This window comes from Salminus brasiliensis, chromosome 9 (assembly GCF_030463535.1).
Source record: "Salminus brasiliensis chromosome 9, fSalBra1.hap2, whole genome shotgun sequence".
NCBI lineage: Eukaryota > Metazoa > Chordata > Actinopteri > Characiformes > Bryconidae > Salminus > Salminus brasiliensis.
In genome coordinates, this window is record NC_132886.1 from 9,767,949 (window position 1) to 9,790,767 (window position 22,819).

The 22,819-nt window shown below is 41.0% G+C and overlaps 1 protein-coding gene across 1 annotated transcript in view; it reads right to left on the bottom strand.

Annotated features, from left to right (window-relative positions):
• Positions 1-1,583: 1,583 nt before the first annotated feature.
• Positions 1,584-22,819, bottom strand: part of kcnj10a (potassium inwardly rectifying channel subfamily J member 10a) — a 30,681-nt gene continuing 9,445 nt past the window's right edge. Inside the window, exons 2-6 of the mRNA XM_072687341.1 lie at positions 18,306-18,662; positions 17,011-17,222; positions 15,266-15,397; positions 14,940-15,117; positions 1,584-3,954 (exon numbers count right to left, since the gene is read on the bottom strand). Coding sequence (XP_072543442.1) covers positions 3,542-3,954; positions 14,940-15,117; positions 15,266-15,397; positions 17,011-17,222; positions 18,306-18,660 — 1,290 coding nt within the window. The 5' untranslated portion in view covers positions 18,661-18,662 and the 3' untranslated portion in view covers positions 1,584-3,541. The remainder of the gene's footprint in view (positions 3,955-14,939; positions 15,118-15,265; positions 15,398-17,010; positions 17,223-18,305; positions 18,663-22,819) is intronic.

The window sequence follows — 22,819 nt, forward strand, 5'->3', positions numbered from 1 at the left end:
TGTAAAACAGCTGTTTACATCCCTCTGTCTCTTCAGAGTGTTCCTAAATTTGACACTTTCATGTTCCAGGGCCTCAACTGTAGACAACACAGGTACACGTGTTCTGTAGACCTAATAAAACACTGGGATACTAAAACACTGGGGTCCTCTTTCTGAACAGCAGCATAGAGATATGTTCACACAAACTCTAGCTGAAATGTTCACCCTCCACTTACCGTTGAAGACAACGGGTAAGACCTTTTCCAGGGACTGAGGTAGCCCTTACCTGGTTTGATTGACACTTTTATTGAAAGTTTACAATTAAATAAAGGTAGTCTAATAACCTGTATTTACCTGAGCTTAGAGGAATAATGAGAGTTCGGTACATGGAAGTGACAAATCATGAACATTAAACACTGTTGTTCCTCTTTTAGTAAAACTAAAAGAACATCCAAAATAGTCTTGATTCATTATATGTAAACAGTCAGCTCACTAGTAAAAGCCTTGGATAAAGCTGGTTGCAACCTCAAGAGAATATGATGTTGTTTTTTTCCACATTATCTGCTCTCTCTGAAAAACAAACTGGACTACCTCAGCTGAACCAAACTGGAGCTAACCACACATCAGAAAGGAAAATACCAGCTCACTTTTTATCAGTAAGAGAAGATAAGTAAGAAGTAAGCTAACCACAGACTGGGCTAAGAGAACACAACAAGAACTAGCAGCACTATCCGGTAAGACCCAGAAATAATTACTGTGTTTTTGTTACTGTGTTATAACTATGCTATAATATGTGGGCCCTGTGAGCCTGTCATTGATGCCATAAACCAGCCAATAAAAGCTGTATTTTTTTGCGCATACTCATAAAAATTAAATTAGTGTTTCATTCTGAAGCTAACTGTTACTAAATATTACTAATAGTACAAAAATATTATACATATACACATTCTTTAGAACCTTTAAGGTCATGTAATCAAATATTAGAAAATACATGATCTGTGCAACTAGTGCAACCTCACGTTTATGCTTGTTCTAGACATTCTTATCCAAAGATATTTACAATTTAATCACGGTACAGAGTTGCGCCACTGCAGCATTAGGAGTCTTGGCAGCACAGGGAATCGAAACCTAGTCTACTGCATATGAGTTGCATGAATCATTTTTAGACCTGCGTTCCTTACAGTACTAGCAGCAATCGTAGATAACAGTGCGGTAGGTCTAAAATGTTTACAAATAGATTTGTCACTTTCTGACACATTTCTTATATCTTTAGGGAAGCCCAGACCATATTTTTCATTTCAGTGGAGGATCTATATTTATAATACTGTGGTTCAGCACTAGGCCTACTCCCTGTTCTGTTTTGCAAGGACGCACGAGTAAATTCAAACGTATGGTTAGGGTATTTAAAATCTTTAAAACACATTTGACGCCCCTCAATAATACTGCAAACACGGCCGCAGTTTGATGTGCCTCAAATAATTTTGCTTCAAAAATGACAGATTTTTTCTCCAGTCCGCATCACACAGAGGCATCAGTGCATTTGTACACTAAACAACAGAGCCCTGGAACTGCTTCAGAACTGATCATTTATTAAAAACAGTCATTTGAAGTCATTAGCAGTTAAAGTGGTGACGCTCCAAGTTTTTGAAACTGAGGCCTACCGAACGTATTAGCATGAAAACACAGGAAGTTTTTCTTCCACAACTACGACAGGCAAGCCCACAAACCACTTTCATTCGCTTTTGGAGTTAAATATACACAGCAGTATTTCGCACTAATAATAATAATAATAATAATAATAATAATTATTATTATTATTATTATTATTATTATAACATTTATAGCAATTATAACAATAATACAATTAAATTCTATAAATCAATTCTATAAAGTATAGAAATTTATTTTGTAAACTTTATGAAATATAATGATTTAAAATACATTTTGTCACGGCCATGCAAAAACTATGTATCTCCATTTTTTGTCATTTTTCACTTTTTGACATAATGTGAATTCAGCAGTTATTTTTTACATTGTGTCCAAATTTCATGATGAATGACCCAAAAGAAATCCTCCAAAATGACCAGGAATAACATCTTTTTACATTCACATACATTAAAAGTGAAAAACGTTTTTTTACTTCTCCTGTAAAACTGCCATTTGGGAGACACAAGGTTTTTACGTGACAGCGAGTTTTTTCCAACCGTCCGTTTCACACAGACTCTCACTTAAGCAGTCATGCTACAAAGCCACATTTGCACACTCACACACTTCCACACGTGCAAATAAGGACAGCTATTTCCCAGCACACACGGTTAGTCTCCTTTCAAACAAAGTACAGAAAGAGCCTTGGCGCTGAGTTAAAGTGCTTTTAGTATTGTTAACATACCTCAACAATATGTTTGCTCCAGTGACTAGAAAAACTAGACATAAAAAAACTAGATCTATACTCAATTGAGTATTCAACTGGCACTGTTAGGTATATATATATATATATATATATATATATATATATATATATATATATATATATATATATATATATGTACATGTCACATAATATTCATTCCAGTTCAATCCATCAGATGTGGAAGAGAAAGTCCCAGGACCTCTGAATCCTTCTGATCTACCCTTGATTTTACAGTGGTTCATTATTAATTATGAAGTGATCTGTGCCATGTGTTGGCTGAACCCCTGGTCTTTCACAATCCTCCCTTTTCATTTTCATAAGTCCACACCATGAACATAAAAATACAGTAAATAAAAAGTTCAGTTATTTGTACAGGAAAGCAAGGTGTTCATCCCTTTGAGTAGCTTTTGCTTCAGTAAGTGGCACTGTACCGTTCAGCCAGAAGGTGGCGATACAATCTTCCGCACTCAGCAGTCCCAGTGTATGTGTTTGTGTGTGTGTGTGTGTGTGTGTGTGTGTGTGTGTGTGTGTGTTTGTCTTTAATCTACTCCGAAGCAGCTTATTCTGAAGTCTTCTGATTCCTCTTCCTCTAGTCTATTTTTAGTATTAGTCTATAGCTCACTTTTCCTTCAAGTCTGATTCACACTATATGTCCAAAAGTATCAAGACACGTCTTTTAATAAGCTTCTTGTTACACTGAGGTACACACACACACACAACTTGTATAATCTCCCTAAAAGATCCTTAAGGTCACCAGGCCTACAGTGGAGCAGTGGAGCAGTGGAGCAGGGGAACTGCATCCTCTGGGGTCATGGTTCTCTATCAAATATATGAGCTGGACTGATGTTTGTGATTCAGCCTTTTTTCATGCAGCAAATCAAATCTACTTGTATAGGGCTTGTAAAGGGGCTACAATCCCTAATTAGTACCCTTAAATGTCTTGAAGGTGTCCACAAACTTTTGGACATAGAGTGTGTTTAACTGGCACGCTGTCTAAATTAAGCAGATAAGTTTTACTCATCAAAAACACATGGCTGAGATTTTATCTCCATTCGCTTTTTCCTACTTCTCTCTCTCTTTGTGTGAATCTCTCTCTCTATTTCCCTCTCTCTCTCTCTCTCTCTCTCTCTCTCTCTTTCTTGATCTCATTGTCTACACGTTGCTAATGCGAACACTAAGCGGGCTGCTATCTCGAATTCGGCCCCTATCCCGCCCCTTTTCCTCTCGATAGCTCTCCTCCAGCCTCATCTTCTCTGGGTCCGACCCCCCAGTTCCACCCCCTCCACTGCCGCCTTGGTAACGGGGTGACTGGGGGCTTGGAGGCGGGGCTTGTTTAAAAAGCGGCGGGGTCTTAGTCTTGGCCACTTTGTCGAAGAAGGCGAAATCGGCCACGTATTTTCCAGAGGGCGAGAGCGAGACGACAGGGGGGAACTCGTAGCCCCACAGGATCTCATCAGGCAGGTAGGAGGTGCGAACCTGGCAGGTAGCTGAGGTGGGCTCCACCGTGGCGCTCATTATCACCAGCAGCTCAAAATCCGCCAGCTCTGGATCTGTCCACCCACCACCTGAAGGCAGAACAGAAAGTCCAGAAGCTTATTACAGTTTGTTACTGAGCGAAGCCTATTCTGAAGATTACCCACATAAATAATGGTTTCAAATAAATGATGTTCCAGTGAATTGATTGTTGTCTTGTTTTCTATTAGTATCCATGTAAAATTTTAAGTTCATTGTAGAGATTCATATTCAGAGAAAAATATTTCTACATATATGACTAAAATGTACCCCAAGTAATTCATTTGCAAAAAACAATTGCATGATTCACAAAGAGCTCCAATACAAGTATTTTACAAGTATGGTAAAGGTTAGGGTAAGGGTGAGGGTTTGGGTTGTTGATGGTTAGTTTAGGTTTAGGTTATGGTTAAATTCAGGATATGGAAAGGTTAAGGTAAGGGTGAGGGTTTGGGTTGTTGATGGTTAGTTTAGGTTTAGGTTATGGTTAAATTCAGGATATGGAAAGGTTAAGGTAAGGGTGAGGGTTTGGGTTGTTGATGGTTAGTTTAGGTTTAGGTTATGGTTAAATTCAGGATATGGAAAGGTTAAGGTTAGGGTGAGGGTTTGGGTAGTTGACGGTTAGGTTAAGTTTAGGTTATGGTTAAGTTCAGGATATGGAAAGGTTAAGGTAAGGGTGAGGGTTTGGGTAGTTGACGGTTAGGTTAGATTTAGGTTATGGTTAAATTCAGGGTCTGGTAAAGGTTAGGGTAAGGGTTATGGTTAGGTTAAGTTTAAGGTATATGGTAAAGGTTAAGGTAAGTGTGAGGGTTAGGGTAGTTAATGGATAGATGAAATGTTAGGGTTAGAGTGAGGTTTGGGGTTTTTAAAGGTTAGGTTGAGTTTAGGCTATGGTGAGAGTTTAATGTGTAATTATACATGCTATAATACTGTAATCCATCTGCAATATTGAGTACATCACCAGTACTTACACTATTAATAATGTGTAATTACACATGCTATAATACTGTTAATCATCTGCAATACTGAGTACATAACAGTACTTACACTATTAATAATGTGTAATTACACATTATAATACTGTAATCCATCTGCAATACTGAGTACATAACAGTACTTACACTATTAATGTGTTATTACACATTCTATAATACTGTAATCCATCTGCAATACTAAGTACATAACAGTACTTACACTATTATTAATGTGTTATTACACATGCAATAATACTGTAATCCATCTGCAATACTGAGTACATAACAGTACTTACACCATTAATAATGTGTAATTACACATGTTATAATACTGTAATCCATCTGCAATACTGAGTACATAACAGTACTTACACCATTAATAATGTGTAATTACACATGTTATAATACTGTAATCCATCTGCAATACTGAGTACATAACAGTACTTACACTATTATTAATGTGTAATTACACATGCAATAATACTGTAATCTATGTTATACGGAATACAGCAACATTACTTACACTATTATTAATATGTAATTACACATGCTATAATACTGTAATCCATCTGTAATACTGAATACAGCATCATTACTTACACTATTCTTAATTATTAATTGCGTGGATTATTAATGTATAATTACACAGTTATAAGCGACAGGTCAAATAAAGTAGATTTATCAATATGACACAATTCATTGCCCTCTGAAGGGCAGGGTCTGCATTAACAAACAGTTACCATAAATATTCTGTGCATTCTTAGTAAATTCGGGGACAAGTCCGGTGCTCTACACCTGGAATGTTTTACTGAAAAGCACCACATCCGTTCAGCTGTCATCAGTATGACCTGGCTATTTTGCATGAATCCCCTTGCTGAGGTGATGATGTCAGCTAGGCCAGAAGTTTAGGGTCCCAGTCCTGGGGGATGCATGCCTAGCATGTTGGGTTTTCCCTACTCTAATATACAGACCATCAGGTGAATGATCAGGCCTTTAATGGGCTGAGGTGTGATGAAATGGGGAAAGCACAGAAAACCCCGTCAACCAGGAATATCAGCTGTACTGTACTGAGCCCGTGTGAGCAATGGCGGCTTACAATATTAAGATAAAGGCACAATTTCCAGCATTACCTGCCCTAGTCTACGTCCACGCACCAGCACAAAACAGTGGGATGGAAGCTCACACAAACACCCACCCCTTTCACACACTCAGAAAGTAAAGTCACAGTAAAGTCATAGTAGCTGACGGACACATAGCTTGACTCATTCAGTGAACCTCACTGTTTCGGTGTATGAGCCATTGCAGGGACAGATCACTATAAACACAGTCAGCAGAAAAGTCCACCATAGTCCCTGCGCTCGTACCGGTCAGTCCCACACGATCAGACTGCACATACCAACGGAGGAAAAGCAACACAAAACAATATGAACAACCTCACTCCCTCGCTCACGCACACCCACACACACACACACACGAAAACACACTCGCACACACCTGCATCAACATGCCGCACTCAGTGCTCTGCTCTGTCATCTGTGAAAACATTTTTTCCAGTCAGGCAGAACCCACTTCTGCTTTCTGAGAGTGGAAAATACATAACTCACATTCAAAATAGCACAGCTTATGTAGTACAGTACAGCCCCCTCTATCTATTTCCCTTTTATTCTCTCTCTCTCTCTCTGTGTCTTTCATTCTCTCTCTATCTTTAATTCTCTCTCACTAACAGTTCCTCTTTATTGTTTGTTCTGTATCTAATCCTGCCACACTTCCTTCTCTTTTTATCTTTTTTAATTTGTTCTGTATCTCACATTTTCCTTCTGCCACTTTCATTTCTTTCTCTCTCTATAATGTATATATATATACCCATCATTCTTTCTGTCTCACTCTCATTCTGTCTCATATCTCCCTATTTCTCTTTCTTTCTCTCACTATCTCTCTATCCTGCTCTTAATCACTCTGTATCTCTCATTTCTTTTAGCCCCCCCCCCAATCTCTCTTTTTCTCTCGCTGTAACTTTCTCACTTTCCTCACTGGGGCAGTGGTGGCTCAGCTCTTAGAGCGGGTTGTGGGTTCGATACCCGGGCTCGGCAAGCTGCCATCGTTGGGTCCTTGAGCAAGGTCCTTCACCCTCTCTGCTTCCCAGTTGCTGCAGTGGTGGCTGTCCACCAGTCAATGCGGGTGTGCTCGCTGTCACTGTGTGTGTATGAGTGTATGAGTGTGTTCCCTGCACAGATGGGTTAAAGGCAGAGGCCAAATTTCCTCTGTGTCCGACACTAATGGTGAATATGGGTGTCTATGTGTGGTGTTATGTTGTCTTTCATTGTTTTTGTATCTCTCTCTATCATTCTGTCCCAGTTTCTCTATATATGTCCTTCTAGGTTTCTCTATTACCCTTTATCTTTCTCTCTCTCTCTCTCTCTCTCTCTCTCTCTCTCTCTCTCTCTATGTATCTCTCTTTATCTTTCCCTCTAGGTTTCCCTATTTCTCGTTATCTGCCTCTCTCTCTCTCTCTCTCTGTCTCTCTCTCCCTCTTTCTCTCTCTCTCTCTCTCTCTCTCTCTCTCTTTCTGCATACATATATATATATATACATACAGAGTGAGACAGACAAAGAGAGAGAGAGAGAAAGAGAGTCATTTCTACACTGCATGACTGTTTGAGTCTGTATGACTGTGAGACTGCGAGATGGACAGTGGTCAGTAATTTGACTAGTGGAGTGTAACCCATAACACCGCCGCTCTGCTCCACTCTCTTACACAAGCACAATGTGGCATTCAGCAGAGGAAGAACTGGACCTCTTCTATACATCCACACACTGGGCAACTGTAACACTGGACACAGACACACAAACACACACTTCTAAAAAGAAAAGGCCTGCATGGTTACACACACACTCACGTGCCTACACAACCACACACACATGCTCACACTGGCAGTGGCTTTCTTGATCCCCGTTCATGTGCAAATCAACAGCTTTTGTTGAAAGGCAGAAAAAACAACCCTGTTGGCAAAATATTCATTTGTTTTGAAAACTGGATTAATTCATGGTCATCCATCATGATCTAGAAGCTCGGGGGGGGGGACTCTGAAGGAGAAACTGGCTCATTAAAGGGCCCATATCCTACATTTTTCCACCTCTAAGATTGGTGTGGTTTTATGTTGCCTACCAGAAAACAGTGTACATTAATTTCACATGATCCAAATAGAAAACTGTACTTTGGAATAGTTGAATAATGAGAGTTCGGTAGATGGACGGAACAAACCGTGAACCTGTTGTTCAAACTGTTGTTCCACCTTCAAAGAAAAGCTCCAGTATAACCAAAACAACAAAACCTAAACCTGTTACACAACAGCCTTCAAAATCAACATAAACCCAATCCACAGGTGAAAGCTCTAGTCAAAGCTGCCAAAGCAGTCAATTGTGACGGCGACTTTAGGAGAATATGGTGTTGTTGATTCTAGAGAACAGCTCATCACCTCCAGACTCTACTAGTGTCCTCAGACAGTACTGGCTTATTTTGGTGGAGGCAAGGCTAAAATTGCGCAGAGAGGACACAGTGACAGGACAGCAACACTACCCTTTAAGACTGAGGAATAATTACAGTGTTAAAACTATGCCAGAATAAACAGCCTTGGTGAGCCATCGGCGATGCCGTCAACCAGCCTACAAAAGCTGGTTATTTTCACTAAGCCTCCTAAATGTCATCTGAGCATTTCTCCACAAACCAAAGTCTTACTATTGATACATCAGAGAGAAACTTAAAATACTTAATAAGTGCAGTCTATGGTCATTTTAAATTTAATGGATTAGAAACCGGGCATTTTTTTCGTCTTAGTCTGCAAATATAGATTAAATGGACTAAGGAATGGCCCATTCTGAAACTTTAACAATGTTAAACAATTAATCAAAGTCTTTTAATTGTGTTTTCAAAATAGGTCCTTTAAGGATTTTGTACTATTAGCCTGAAGCCCCTTCAACAGAAGCCAACGTTAAATACTTTAAAACTGATCAGCAACATTGAGGACTAACATGAATAAAACACCGATATTTTTAGAAGAATGACAGATGGGAAACAGACCAGAGAGCGAGAAAGAGCAGGTGTGAGTGAGACAGAACGGGAGAGAGCGAGTTTCAAGTGTAATTATCGAAAATATAGGTACGTAAATATAGGTACGTAAACACTGTGCATTAATCATCAATGGAAGCAGGTTGTTGTACTGGTGCTGTGATCTGAACTAATGTGACTCCACAACATCATCTTTACAGCTCAACTCTTGTAGACTTCCGTTAACACTTCTAGCCATTCTAGCCCATTCTGAACTTTGAACAGCTTCAACAGATAAACCTCATGGACCACAGGAGCTGTCACTGAACCAATCAGATTGCTGTCCACTTGATCTCTGATTGGAACCGCTTGGTATCTAGAATTCCAACTAAAGCAATTCCCATCAGAGATCAAGTGAACAGCGATCTGACTGCTTCGGGGACGTTCTGTCACTCACTGGGTTCAAGCGATAACACCTAGGTGTTCAACTTTTCTGGGGATTTTGGATAACACCTTGCTTAGTACTCCATACACTCTGTACCTAGCCTTGATTAGCAGGCTACTGCATGTCCTTAACATGTGCCACCTAATGAAAACAGGGACATTACTCAATGTGAGTGACTGTTGTCAAGACGTGTGTGAGGCATATCTAAACAAATACAGACATAGAGTGCCCTTTAGTGACCTCCAGTGGACATTATTGTGAAAACATGTGGAGCAAAAACACCAGCAACAGAAGGAAATGACTGGAGGCACTGACCCAGGATCAGTGTTTATGCTGAGGGGGAGAGGATGACGAAATGGTCTTTTTTCCAGTCATTTTTATTTATTCATTATTTATTCATTTATAAGCCAAGGATTTTTAACCTGGCTTTAACCCCCTTATTACACACTAGGATGTATTACTCAGTAACTACAGGGACTTCTGTACAAACTGGTGGGGCTATTCTCTGGTAATTCAGATGTTCCTGCAAAATTAACTGTATAGGGTGTTTACCATTTATGGGCGTAATTCTGACCCTGTTTACAGCTGGTCACTTCAGTAACTAGTACCTGGACTATATCCTGATAAGATTTTGGCCACATGCATTTACACTCAGTAGTCAAACATGTCTTTGGTTAGTCAGACTGATATCCGATTGCTGAGGGGGGCAGAATATGCAAATTCATGAGTTGTGCTGTAATCATTGCTGGTGTTTTACTGGACCCAAGAACTGAACTGTATTTATCTTGGGAAAGTCCTGCATAACCACAACAGGGCTGTAAACAGGCCAATTCCCCAAAACCTCTTACATAACAGCTGTGACTCTTTATATTTACACTCCCAACATTTACATAAACCCAGCCCACTTGAGAGAGCCCTAATCAAATCTGGTAAAGGGGTGCAACATAATGGTTACAGTTTTAGGAATTAAAAAAAAGTGGAATTGCTGAAGCGAACTGTTTTTAATAAAATGTGTGACGTTTTTTCATACGTTTGCAAACCAATATACAATATATATATCAGTGGTGGGTTATTGCTGGGTTATTGAACACAGAGTTGTGGGTTCAATACCCAGGTGCTGCCAATGCTGGGCCCTTGAGCAAGGCACTTAACCCTCTCTGCTCCAGTGATACTCTACCAAAGTTGACCCTGCACTCTGACCCCATTTACACCTGGTCACTGGCCACTTCATGTGACTTGTATCTGGATTGTATCCTGATATGAATTTGGCCATATGCATTTACACCTGGTAGTCAAATGAGTCTTCAGTTAGTCAGACTAATATCCGATCGCTGTGTTTGACGGAATATGCAGACTTGCTTACATTACAAGCAATTTGGAGTTGCTTGTTTGGCAGCATGGCACCTGATTCACCAGTGATTCAGTACATAAAGCAGCACAGGTAAACTAAACTGAGCTGAAATGGTGAGTTCAGAGAGAGTAACTGGTGTACAATGTAGAGTTTCGTGTGTGTAGAGAGAGAGGAGGGGGTGCAGTGTAATGGCCCCCTGAGTGTGGCTGAAGCTGTGCTACCGTAACCGGATCCACAACCTCCGTTTCAGCACCACGGACTGAGCTGCTTTGTGCCCCTAATGAGACACTCTGGCACACACTCATACACACATTCCAACCAGTGAGAGAAAGAGTGGCAGAAAGGAAAAGGGGTTGAAGAGAGACAGGAAGAGTGATAAAGGGATGAGAGAGAGAACACAAGGGATGAAGAGAAAGAGAAAGAGGGGAGGAAAGAGTGAGACAAGGATGCGTGCCAACTCGCAAATCCGCTCCCCATTATAGAGATCCCATACTCACGTAAACACTACAGCTTCCATTATTACACTACTACCACAACACACACACACACACACAAACCTCAAGAATGTCCAGTTCTCTCTGTCTGTGATCCCAACATCTGTCCTTTAACCTCCTCAAATCGAGTTAACTCTTCTCCTGACACAACAACCTCATGTCACACAGAGCTCTTTCTCTGGCTCTGAGATCCAAACCTAGGCCTTTAACCTATCAGTCTTCACACACTCGAGTTCGCATGCTCCGTCAGCGCAGAGTAAAGCAGGTTTAGCCCAGATTGCATGCAAACTTAGCAAGCCTGAGAGCTAGCATGTCCATGTTTAGTTACACTGCATGTCCAAATCATTTCGGACACCCCTTCTAATCAATACATTCAACTACTTTACATAGTTCCCATTGCCGCCACAGATGTGCAAATGCACTCGCGCAGCCTGTGTAGTCCCTGTAGAGAAGTACTGCCAATAGAATAGGACTCTCCAGAGCCTAATGCAAGATGTGGGCCAGAGGGGTATAAAGCATTGAGCTGTGGAGCAGTGGAACTGTGTTCTCTGGAAAAAGGCTTGGTTCCAGATTTCTCCTGAACACCTCCAGCCAGAGCAAGGAGGTGTTCAATTCCATCACCAGCTCACCTGATTTAACATCATCATCAAACCAGGTGTTGGATGAAAACTATAAATAATATTAGACTCCCATGAGGAGAGCTTTGGAGATGTTTAAGGGATGTAATACCATAATGTTCTGTATGAATGTTATTAGTAATTATTTTAATATTAGTGTTTTTACTGACAAAATAAACTTACTTCCCAAATAAGGAGCTTTTTATTTCTAATTGAGGTCTCAAACTTGTGTACCTTACTGTACATCTACCAGGATTTATATATTAATGTAACAAATGCAGTTAAACATATTTATAACAACTAACAATTATTAATTATAACAAATGAATTTAAGTTAGAAATGTTTTATATATATTTTTATAGCACTTTTTGATGCCTTTCAAACAGTCTCAACTCGCTGTTAACTCCTAGCTTGAAAGTGTTTTTTAGCTTTAGCTCAATAGTGATATTCTGCAGGTAAAATCCTCAAAAAGGTACTTCCACAGCTCTCAGCATAATGCTCTAAACACAGTGACCAAACGTCAGGTGCATTTGGTACAGTAGCACAGTCCTTTCACTGCTAGGTTTCCAGTTCTGCTATTTGCAGGTTCATCTAAAAGCCCTGAAATGAGGCCCTAGACCCCAGCTCTGCTGGCACGTTACAGTGTTGGCCCAATTTCCGGGCCTTTGCACTGCTCACAAACCAAGCGGATCCTGGCCAAGACACACTCTAATGGGCCTCCCCCTTTCTCCGATGGTTCTGGCTAGACTGCTCCACACTTATCATGTTACCCAGTACCACTGCACAGATGCTAACTGCACTGTAAGCCACATTGTACTGCACTGATATTCACACGATATGCAAGGCATACTGTACATAAGAAGCTTTTTGATTTAGATTGTCTAGTTCCTTTATATAATATAATATAGGAAGATAAATGCACAAAACTGTTTACAACTGGAGAGTAAATCCAACACAATGGGATTGTGGTGCTGGATGTGTTTGTATTTGTATTTTTACGTTTATCACAGTTGTCACTGTTTTTCCTCAATGCTAAATAAATACAGCTGTAGTTTATATACACTAATCACAGACATGAATCAATTGTCATGGCAATGTTTGGTTTGGGATAAATGTGTATTATATTTTCTGGGCCAGAATGAGTATACAACATATATATTATGACAAAAAAAAATGTGAACTCTGAAATCAACACGTACAAAATTATTTTTGATTACAGGTTAAAACATACATACACCAACTAAGAGTATTCATTCAGAGGTGCTGGTTCCCAAATGTCTCTAACTTACCTAGACCATGCCCTCTAACCTTCCTGTTAGTGAGCATGATTGACTACAGCTGGTAGCTTATCTGTGTCTGGAGATTGAGATTTCTAAGTATATTCCAAGATTGTTGCAAGTACAAGTTATTGGGAAGTGTACCCACTAGGCAAAAGCCTGGAGAATAAAACGGTGACCCTCATCTGAGAGGAAATTAGTTTGGGTGGTCAGAAACAACCCAGTAAACCACCAAGGCAAAGATCTGCAATGAACAGGAAGCTGCTGGAACACCACTATCACTGTTTACCAATCAAGCCTGTTTTACATCATTATGGACTGAGGGAAAATACTCTGGTCCATGAGTGAGACCGTTAAGACTACAATTTGCAGCTGAAAGTAAGTACAAAAAAGAGAGGTATTCACACCCAAATGGACAAAAACTTGGACACAGTTGGGTGATCCAACAGGACAGTGATCCCAAACTCACATTATAGGTGGTTGACAAATTGATAAAGCAGGCTAACATTAAGCTTTTGGAATAGTCTTCCTAAAGCTTAAAAGTCATGATCCTAAATATATACACTATGCTTAAAAGACAGGTAACCATCACATTTAACTGAACTCTACCAATTCTGCCAAAAAGAGTGGTCAGATTTCCAACCAGAAGCATGTGTCAGACCACTTCCTCCTCCAAAAAATGAAAACCTGTGCACCAATTTGTTTTTTTAATTTAAAGATGGATGTTGTAACCCATTCTGCCTTAAAAAAGAACTGTTTCAAGAAGTCACTACAAGCCATATTTTGCCATCACATTCATGTCCATGTCCATAAACTTTTGACCACAGCGGTAAACTAGGCAGATACCCTGTATTAATACTAGTTCTCTGAACTTAGGTTTAACCTATATTAAAGCACATGATGATATGGCTATTGAGAACAGAAACAAGTGTATATGTTGGTATAAGAAGCACTGATAGAAATGTGATCTGAGCCAGCTGAACCTGTATCTGGTCCAGACGTAAAATGTCAGTGGAAAGAAGGTACTAGTATACCCCCAAACCGCCAAAAACACCTCCAACCTTTCCCTTGTTCCTCTGCTCTGACACTGTAATGGAGCACTTCTCAAGTTTTTGACCCCTCTCTCCACGCTGCAGTTCACATTTCCCCTACTCCTGTCCTGAAAGTAACTCTGCCGGAGCCGTGTGGGGCTTCTGTCCAAGACTATTCTCCACGTTCTCAAGTGTTCTGTTCTACCAGTCTCAACCGAAAGATCTGTATCAGAGGCTTTGGCATGGATGATTGTGGATATCATTTTAACAGTGAATTCTTAGAACAGTAACATTGCATTGTTCCAGTTCTACACTAAACGGACAAAAGTATTGGGACACCTGCTCATTCATTGTTTCTTCTGAAAGGGTATTAGGTTTTACTATTAGAGTCTAACCTGCTTTTGTTGGAGTAACTGCCTCTACTGTCCAGGAAATCTTGTAACTGGATTTAAGAGCATGGCTGTGAGGAGACTAAGGTCACCATGCCCGATGCCAGTGTCAACTAGTGCAGTGTATAAAGCCTCCAGCATTGGCATTTAGAGAAGTGGAACTACCTTCTCTGGAGTGATGGATCACCATCATATTGTTCACCTTTGGATTTAGGCACAGGCATAGTGTATCTGATCCATCTAGACAGCTGATTAAGGAGCCCTTTTTAAGGTTAAGTGGTTATGGCAGAGCACACCAAAATGTGATAGGCAAGGATTCTAGGTCCAAAATTGGGAACCAGTGTTCACTATAATGTTTTGGCAAGTTCTAATGTAGAACTGGAACAATGCAATGCAAAAATCTGGGTCTCTACCTACCCTTGGCGGCCCAGGCACGGAGTGGGCTGCTGTCATCGATGATATGGTAGAATGTGAGCGGGAGGATTAGGAAGGGGCTGTCGCTGGATGTGTCCACTTGGAAGGCCACATTCCTCTGGTCCAGACGGACTGTCTCCCCCTCTTTAGTCAGAGACGTCTGCAGCAGCTTACCCGTTACCTGGACACAGGTTGAGGTAAGACAGACTTATTAAGAATAAATTGTTCACCAGCATACTGAATATAAACAGGAAAGTTAACACTTTCATATTTACTCAAAGCCACACTTTAAAACATCCACAATAAACACGTTAATACTCAATACTTACCTGACAACCCAATAGAAGGCTCTTGCGCATGTTGGCCACACGAATCATGAGACACGGTCGTCCTTCGTGATTGGCCACAACGGCATGTTGACTGAACTTCACTGTCTCACCACGTTTCTTAGGTCGAGCCACCTACACACAGAGCAGCACAATATAATACATAACTATAAAAATCATGCAAAAAATATTGTCTGACTGGCATTTTGGACCACTGTTCTTTTGCCTGCTTCTCCAGGTCAGATAATCTGTAAAGGATGCCTTCTTCTAGCTGCTGTTTTAAGATCTGCTGGAAGACCCAAGACTCATGATGGAGACCCAGCTTTCTGACACTGTGCCCAACACTGTACTCCAAAATCCTGTGGTAGTCTTCAGATTTCAGAAGCAGCAAAACAACCCCAAACCGTCTCTGAATCTCTACCATGTTTGACCATAGAAGCCATGTTCCATGATGCTTTATCAGGGTCAGTTCTGGCTTTTTTCAAAAGGGGAGGGGGGGTTCTCCTGGGTCCATTACTATAGTGTGCCATTTAATTTAGATGTTGATGGGTAGTGTGAGCTGTGCCTTGTGTTTGCAAGTTAGCCTGAATTGGTTTGGAAGTTTATTGAGGATCTTCAGTCACAGATCAAACAATCCATCATCGCTATCTTCCATCAAATTTTCTTCTTCGTCCACATCCAGGGAGGTTAGCTACAGTGCCATGGGCTGTGAACTTCTTAATGACAGTTCTCAGGAACTCTCATCTCTGGAGATGAACTTGTAGCCTTTAGATTGTCCATTTGTTTCTACAATGGTGGTCTCACATCCTCTGACCATTTTTAGCTCTTCTTTTTTTCTCCATGCTCAGTGTGGTACAGTGTGGATGCAAAGTCACCTTTTCCAGATTTACACTGGTTGAACGCGTGATTTCTATATTGCCAGCACCAGTAACATTTACATTATACATTCTTGAAGTTATTTCTGACAATTTTGAAAAGGTGCTAGATGTCCTGTGCACAATACTGTTGGCCATGACTGTATAACAGAGCCTACACACATCACAGATACTATCGATTTCACATTTACTTTTTAAATGGTCCCCCTGTCTCTTCCCAGCAGAGCCGCCGCTCCATAAAGTCCACACACACCACGTTCTGAGCACATTTATTGGAGCCCAGTCAGCAGATATCTGCTGGGGTCTTTAATAAATAAACAAGTAAATACATTCAAGATAAATAATAACTTGAACAGCTTGGATCCTGTTTAGGTTAGCACTCGTATTCACACTCAGTGTTGGACTCATATGTTGGACTCCCAGAAGTCCTGAGAGATGTTTTCTTCAGACAGTTCCATTCAATAAGTACATTCAATAATTAGTCAATAAACCTGAAGAGCTTATTAAGTATTAAATATTGACTTAAATAAATAATACCCATGGATGCCTAAACGTTCTGCACAGTACTTTACATGTTTTAATTCCCAGACTTCTCTGAAGGCCCAGGAGACCCTGAGTTTTCCCACTGGATATGCTGCTTGAGGGAGGTTCCGTTAAACGGAAACTATGTCAGACTGACTTCTGGTACAAATCTGAATACAGATATTACATATTCAACACTGTACATGTTATTAATACAATACCACTCACATATTGTACAGTACACAGGCTGTACATACAACAGTACCTATACACAGCAGTGGTGTATAGCACCATTTGTATAGGGCTTTTAGTAAGTATATTTAAATAATGCCATATTTGCCTTGTCTTCACCTTAGCCAGAAAGGTCCCTGTGATGAAGATCTCCATCACCATAGTGATGACTAGCTGCACAATGAGGAGGATGATGGCGACTGGACATTCCTCAGTGATGCAACGGAAGCCATACCCAATGGTAGTCTGGGACTCCAATGAGAAGAGGAAAGCCCCCGTCAGCGTCTGGACCTGCATCACGCAGGGAGTGTGGTTGGAGGGTGGGTCAAACTCTGCCAAGAGATGGGATGAAAGGCACAAATTCTATAAATATTTAGGACTACATATATTTATATAATGTAACGTAATATATGTTATAAGTAATAATTCAGACATTGTCCGTTGGAGACTGAGATTTTCTTTTAACACTTAAACTCATCTTCACCTATTTGACCATATTGCCCTCATTTTATAGAGTGTGTAATGCCAATTATATCCAGTGGGTAGCAATGTCATAAAAATACATCAAAGTCTGAAAGCTGAGAAAAAACGTACGTTTGAAGTTTGGCTCTTTAGATATTTATTTCAAACTTCTCCCAATCTCTGTTCTACACCCTCTAACAATTATATTCTTGTTGAATGGCAGAAATGCGACAATAAAATGTAGCTGAAAAACATGTGTGACCACTCAGTTGAGTTGCCCAGTTAGGGTACACAGAATTAAACACTGATGTTTATTTCCTTGTTAGACTGAATTGTATGTTTTACCTTCAGATTGGCACATTTTAAAGCCATTTACTCTTTACATAATAAGATATGATCTAGTAGTACACATTATTTACACCATGGCCATTGTGGCTGAGCTTCATTGAAGAACAATGTGCAAAGAACAGCTATAACTTTAGCTCTCTTTATAAGAAGGAACCTACAAACACTGACATATAGTGACAAATATTTGTCTATGTTTTATTTAGCACAGTAAATTGAAGTTCAATTTCTTATTTATTTATCTATTATAGATCACATTCTACAATAATATTTTACAATATTTTTATACAGATGTCCTCACTATATGTATTTTTGATTGTAGGTGTTTTTGTAGGTGTATTACCCTACTAGGATATACTAGGATTAAGCTAAATGGGCAATGGGCAACTGGCTAGTTGACTGGCAGATCCACTTCCTGAAAGGATCTAATGGGGGAAAAACCCAATACCAATAAGTGTTTTGTGCAAATGTTAAAGGGATAACCATCTATAATGTTCAATATCAACACATGTTGTTGCAGTAGCAGCTTAATCTTATCATGCATATTTCTCAATATTGATTACAGTCTCTTTAGTTACAGAGCTGTAAATGCCTCCTCATCTCCTCACCGAGCAGGTCCCCATGCACCAGCGCCACCAGGTACCACAGCACTCCGAAGACAAACCAGGTGCCAGCAAAGGTGGCCGAGAACAGGAAGAGCTTATAGCGCCACTGCATGTCCAGAAAGGTTGTCCAGAGGTCCCGCAGGTAGAGAGCGCCACGCCCGCTGACGTGCTCGATGCGTACATTGCTCCGCCCATCCTTTGAGAGCACACGGCGACGCCTCCTCAGTGCTGCTGGACCACCCCCTGCTGCTGCACTTCCTCCTCCCAGCAATGGCTTCAGAACCTCTGTCTGTGTCTGAGAGTGGCACACTTTCTGGGGGGAAGGGCTCCGTGAGGAGGGGGGAGTGGCCGAAGTCATGGCTGTAGGGTGGGAGACATGCCATAATTTTGAGTTTGACAGTGAAATTAAACACATATATCATGAGCAGAATAACACTTCAGTTGTTTCTCTGTTTGCTGCCATAGATTACCATAGAGTGATTGTGACTGGTAGATGATATTTTGGATAGAAAATATTTAGGCTATATCAATATTATATATAAATAAATAATATACTTATAATATAATATACTTATAAGTATAAATAATATACTATTTTTATATAGTCCTTAAGATTCAAACACATATATATACAAAATACAAAATAGAGATAATATATACACATTAACTTAATCTGTGAAATCTTTACATTACATGTAGACACTGTATCCAGACAGAATGTGGAATACAAGTTTGTGTGTGTGGTTAGTGTGAGGAGGGTGCAGTGTGGCTGAGCAGAGGTCACAGTTCCAGTAAGTAAGTATGTGCAGGGTGCAGAGTGTGTTTGTCTGTGGAGAGATGACACTTTAACCACTGAAGTGGTTATCCACTGTGTCCACTGTGTAGAAGTTTATATATCATACAGCTGTATAGCTATAACAGCTATACGCCTAGCTTTAATTATTTAAAATTTCATGCAGATCCCTACAAATTAACAGCCAGGAGATCTTATTGATTACCCAGCTTTATTTTTCATAGCACAATGGTTGCAGGAAGCCTACCTGTAGACACATCAGATTTTAGCAGACTGTGTCACTGGTGTTCATAGGGTGATAAACACAAAGAGAAGAACCTTGTGAACAAATCAGTGTGAACGTGAGAATTTTACTAGAAGGGTCGATGTTTCAGTTTTAAAGCAGCATTATGCGAGAATTGGCATTTCTTGCTCTTGGGCTCCCCCTACGGCCAGAAAGTGTCATTCATGTGTGGAGCCACACTTTAGGAAGGTCACACTTACATGCATTTCTGGACTTGAGAAATGCAGAACAATTACTGAAAAGGAAAGAAACTTGTGGACTGAGGTGGAACAGTAATATTGCAAGACTTTACATGAATATGACTTGAGTTATACAGCGTTACGTAGTTTTGGCAAGTAGCAAGGATATAGATGCTATTCTCCCTTTAACAGCCAGTGGTGCAACTACATGATTCTAAAGTTGTTATTTTAAGTAAAAACATTTACATACTGCTGCTTTAAATGTCGTTTTCATCTCTTTGCTCTGAAAAAAATGGTTAAATTCAGATTGCAGTGAATTCCCAGTGCTCTGAGTAGAGCTACTGCTGTCTGTTTGGGCTGTGAGAAACTCATCACCTCAACAGCCTTCAAAAAAAGGACGGGTGACTTGATAGCATCTCAGACGAGCTGGCGCCTTTCAGCAACAAAAAGGACTGACCTGGAATATGGCATTTAATCACTCTCCCTCACCACTAAAGCAATGTGCATTAAGCACTTTTAGTGGGACTGTTAACGCGATAGCATCTCGCAGGGTCACCGCAAGGCGTCTGGAGTGGGCACCACTGATGCTATCTTGGACGAGTAAGAGTAGCTTCCCTCTCCTGAGGCTTGTGGATGGCACTGTTACACAGACATGGGCACAGAGGTGGTCCAGGGGCCCAGGGGCCGTTGTCCGCAGCGCTCCATTCAGACAGCCCAGCTGCTCTGGCACATGAGACAGACCTCATTGAGCCGAGCGAGGCAGCTGGCCTCTCACTTTTCCAGCTCCTTTTTAACCACGGGCTCGCTCACATGTTGCCCAGGCTAGGCAGGAACAGAGACAAGGGGGGGCTTATTCAGCGTTCGAACACAGAGTGAAGAACAGAGGCACAGAGACACAGAGAGACAAGGGTAGAGTGGTAGAGCACAAGTGGAGGGGAGGGGCGTTCAAGCTGGAGGAGGAGATTTATAGATGAGGAATAGAGCATCTGTGGTGAATAAAGAGAAAACACCACTGTCCTTACTGCTTCCTATCTGACCTTTCAACAGTGTCCATATATACTGTATATCAGTGGTCACCAATGCTTCTCTTTGTCCTCCTGCAGGTTACACCCCCAAACTAAATCTAACACACTTCATTCAGCCAATCCTGCAGACCTCTGAAGTCTGTCGGAAGGATGAACTGAAGGAGCGGGGTTGGTGACCGCTGTTGCATAGGGGGAAGTGCCCTAAAATGGGACACTGTAAGTCTTCTTTAAAACAATGAAAGTCAGTAAAGCTGTGTTGGCATTTGATCAAAATCATATGACATCTCTCAAACATCCAATCTTAGATTATGGTGTAGCAATCTTCAAACAGGAAGCACCCCAATGCAAAAATGTCCCACTGTCCTTATAAATGGACCAACACATATAGTTCAAATACAGGAGAATATTTCCTCACCGTTTACTCTACTAGACATGTTTACCTAGTTGGTCCACCTTGTAAATGTAAAATCAGAGACTAATTAGTTACTGCAGTTAGTGTTGGTCAATCTCTAGTCCTTCATCAGTGCTCACAGGATGCTGTAGGCTGGATATTTCTGGTTGGTGGACTGTTCTCAGTCCAGCAGTGACACTGAGGTGTTTAAACACTCCAGCAGCACTGCTGTATCTGATCCACTCGTACCAGTGCAACTACTAACACATCAACACAATGTCAGTCAATGTCAATAAATGCTGCAAAAGACCCACCACCCAGATACCCTGCTCTGTGGTGGTCCTGTAGGGTCCTGACCATTAAAAAACAGGGTGATAGAAGGCTAACAGCGTATGCAGAGAAATACACACATTTATATATTAGTTGTCAACATAAATGCACACAAATAATCTGCTAATTTTAACGTTAACCTTTTTTTAACACAAATGAATCATTTTACCAAGTTTGGCGCCGACTTCCTCCCATCGCTCTTTACAGCGATTACTGTTGAGCCCAGAGGGGAGATTACACTTTATTTATGCTGAAATGTGGAAATATGAAATTCTCATTCTCTTACACACACACAAAATGACTGATCATCCATTAATTTCTTTTTCCCAACTGATACTGAGACTGCGTTACATTTAGCGTGTAATTCAGAGCTCGGAATGACGTCACACCCGAGTTGACCACTTCTTTCTCTCTTTTCACTCCGCCCCTCTCTCTCTCTCTCTCTCTCTCTCTCTCTCTCTCTCTTTGTAATTTCTCTTCCTCTCGGTTTCCTCCCTTTCTCCATTCATTCTCCCTATCATTCTCTCTCTCTCTCTCTCTCTCTCTCTTTCTATCATTGTCTCTCTTTCCTCTTCTTCCCTTTCTTCTTGTCCCACTCTTTCTCTCTTCTGTTCTTTTATCCATTATTTATCTCTGTCTTTCTCTCTTTCTATTATTTCCCTCTTTCTCTTTTCACTCCTTTTCTCCACTCTTCCTCTCTCTTCTCAATGTCCATCCATATTCTCCCTTACTTTTCCTCATCCTTCCTCCACGGTTTCTCTCTCTGTCTATATCTCTCTATCATTTTCTCCTTCTCCCACATTCCCCCTTCTTCCTTCTCTCTCTCTCTCTCTCTCTCTCTCTCTCTCTCACTCTCTCTCTCTCTCTCTCTCTCTCTTTCTTTCTCCCCCCTCTCTCTCTCTCTCTCTCTCTCTCTCTCTCTCTTTCTCCCCTCTCTCTCTCTCTCTCTCTCTCTGTCACTCTATGTGTACACTCAGCATGTCCTGCCCCTTTTTCTCCCTTTTTCTCTTTGTCTTTCCTTGTCCATCACACTCTCCTGCAGTACAACTGCATTCTCCCTCTCTGGCTCTCTCCCACATGTGCCCTTTCCCTTCCCTTTCTCTCCCCTTAATTCTTTTCTCTCTCTCTCTCTCTCTCTCTCTCTCGCTCTCTCTCTCTCTCTCTCTCTCTCTCTCTCTCGCTCGCTCTCTCTCACACTCCCTCTTTCCTCAGTCTTTACTCTTCTTTCTTCTGCAAATACTATTACGCTTTCCTGCACTCTCGCTCCTTCATAACACCACCCCCAACACCACCACCCCCCCCCTGCTCAACTCACACTGTGGGTATGAATAGGTATCTGTCTGCGTGCCTGTGCTCTGAATACTAACTCTGGCCGAGCGAGGAGGGGGGCTGCCTCTCAGAAGGCCACGTGTGCTAGGCTGAGTGTACACACAGTTGACCTCTGAACTCCAGCGAGTATGCACCCACACACTGAAACACACACACACTCTTACTGTACACACTTTTGTACTTACAG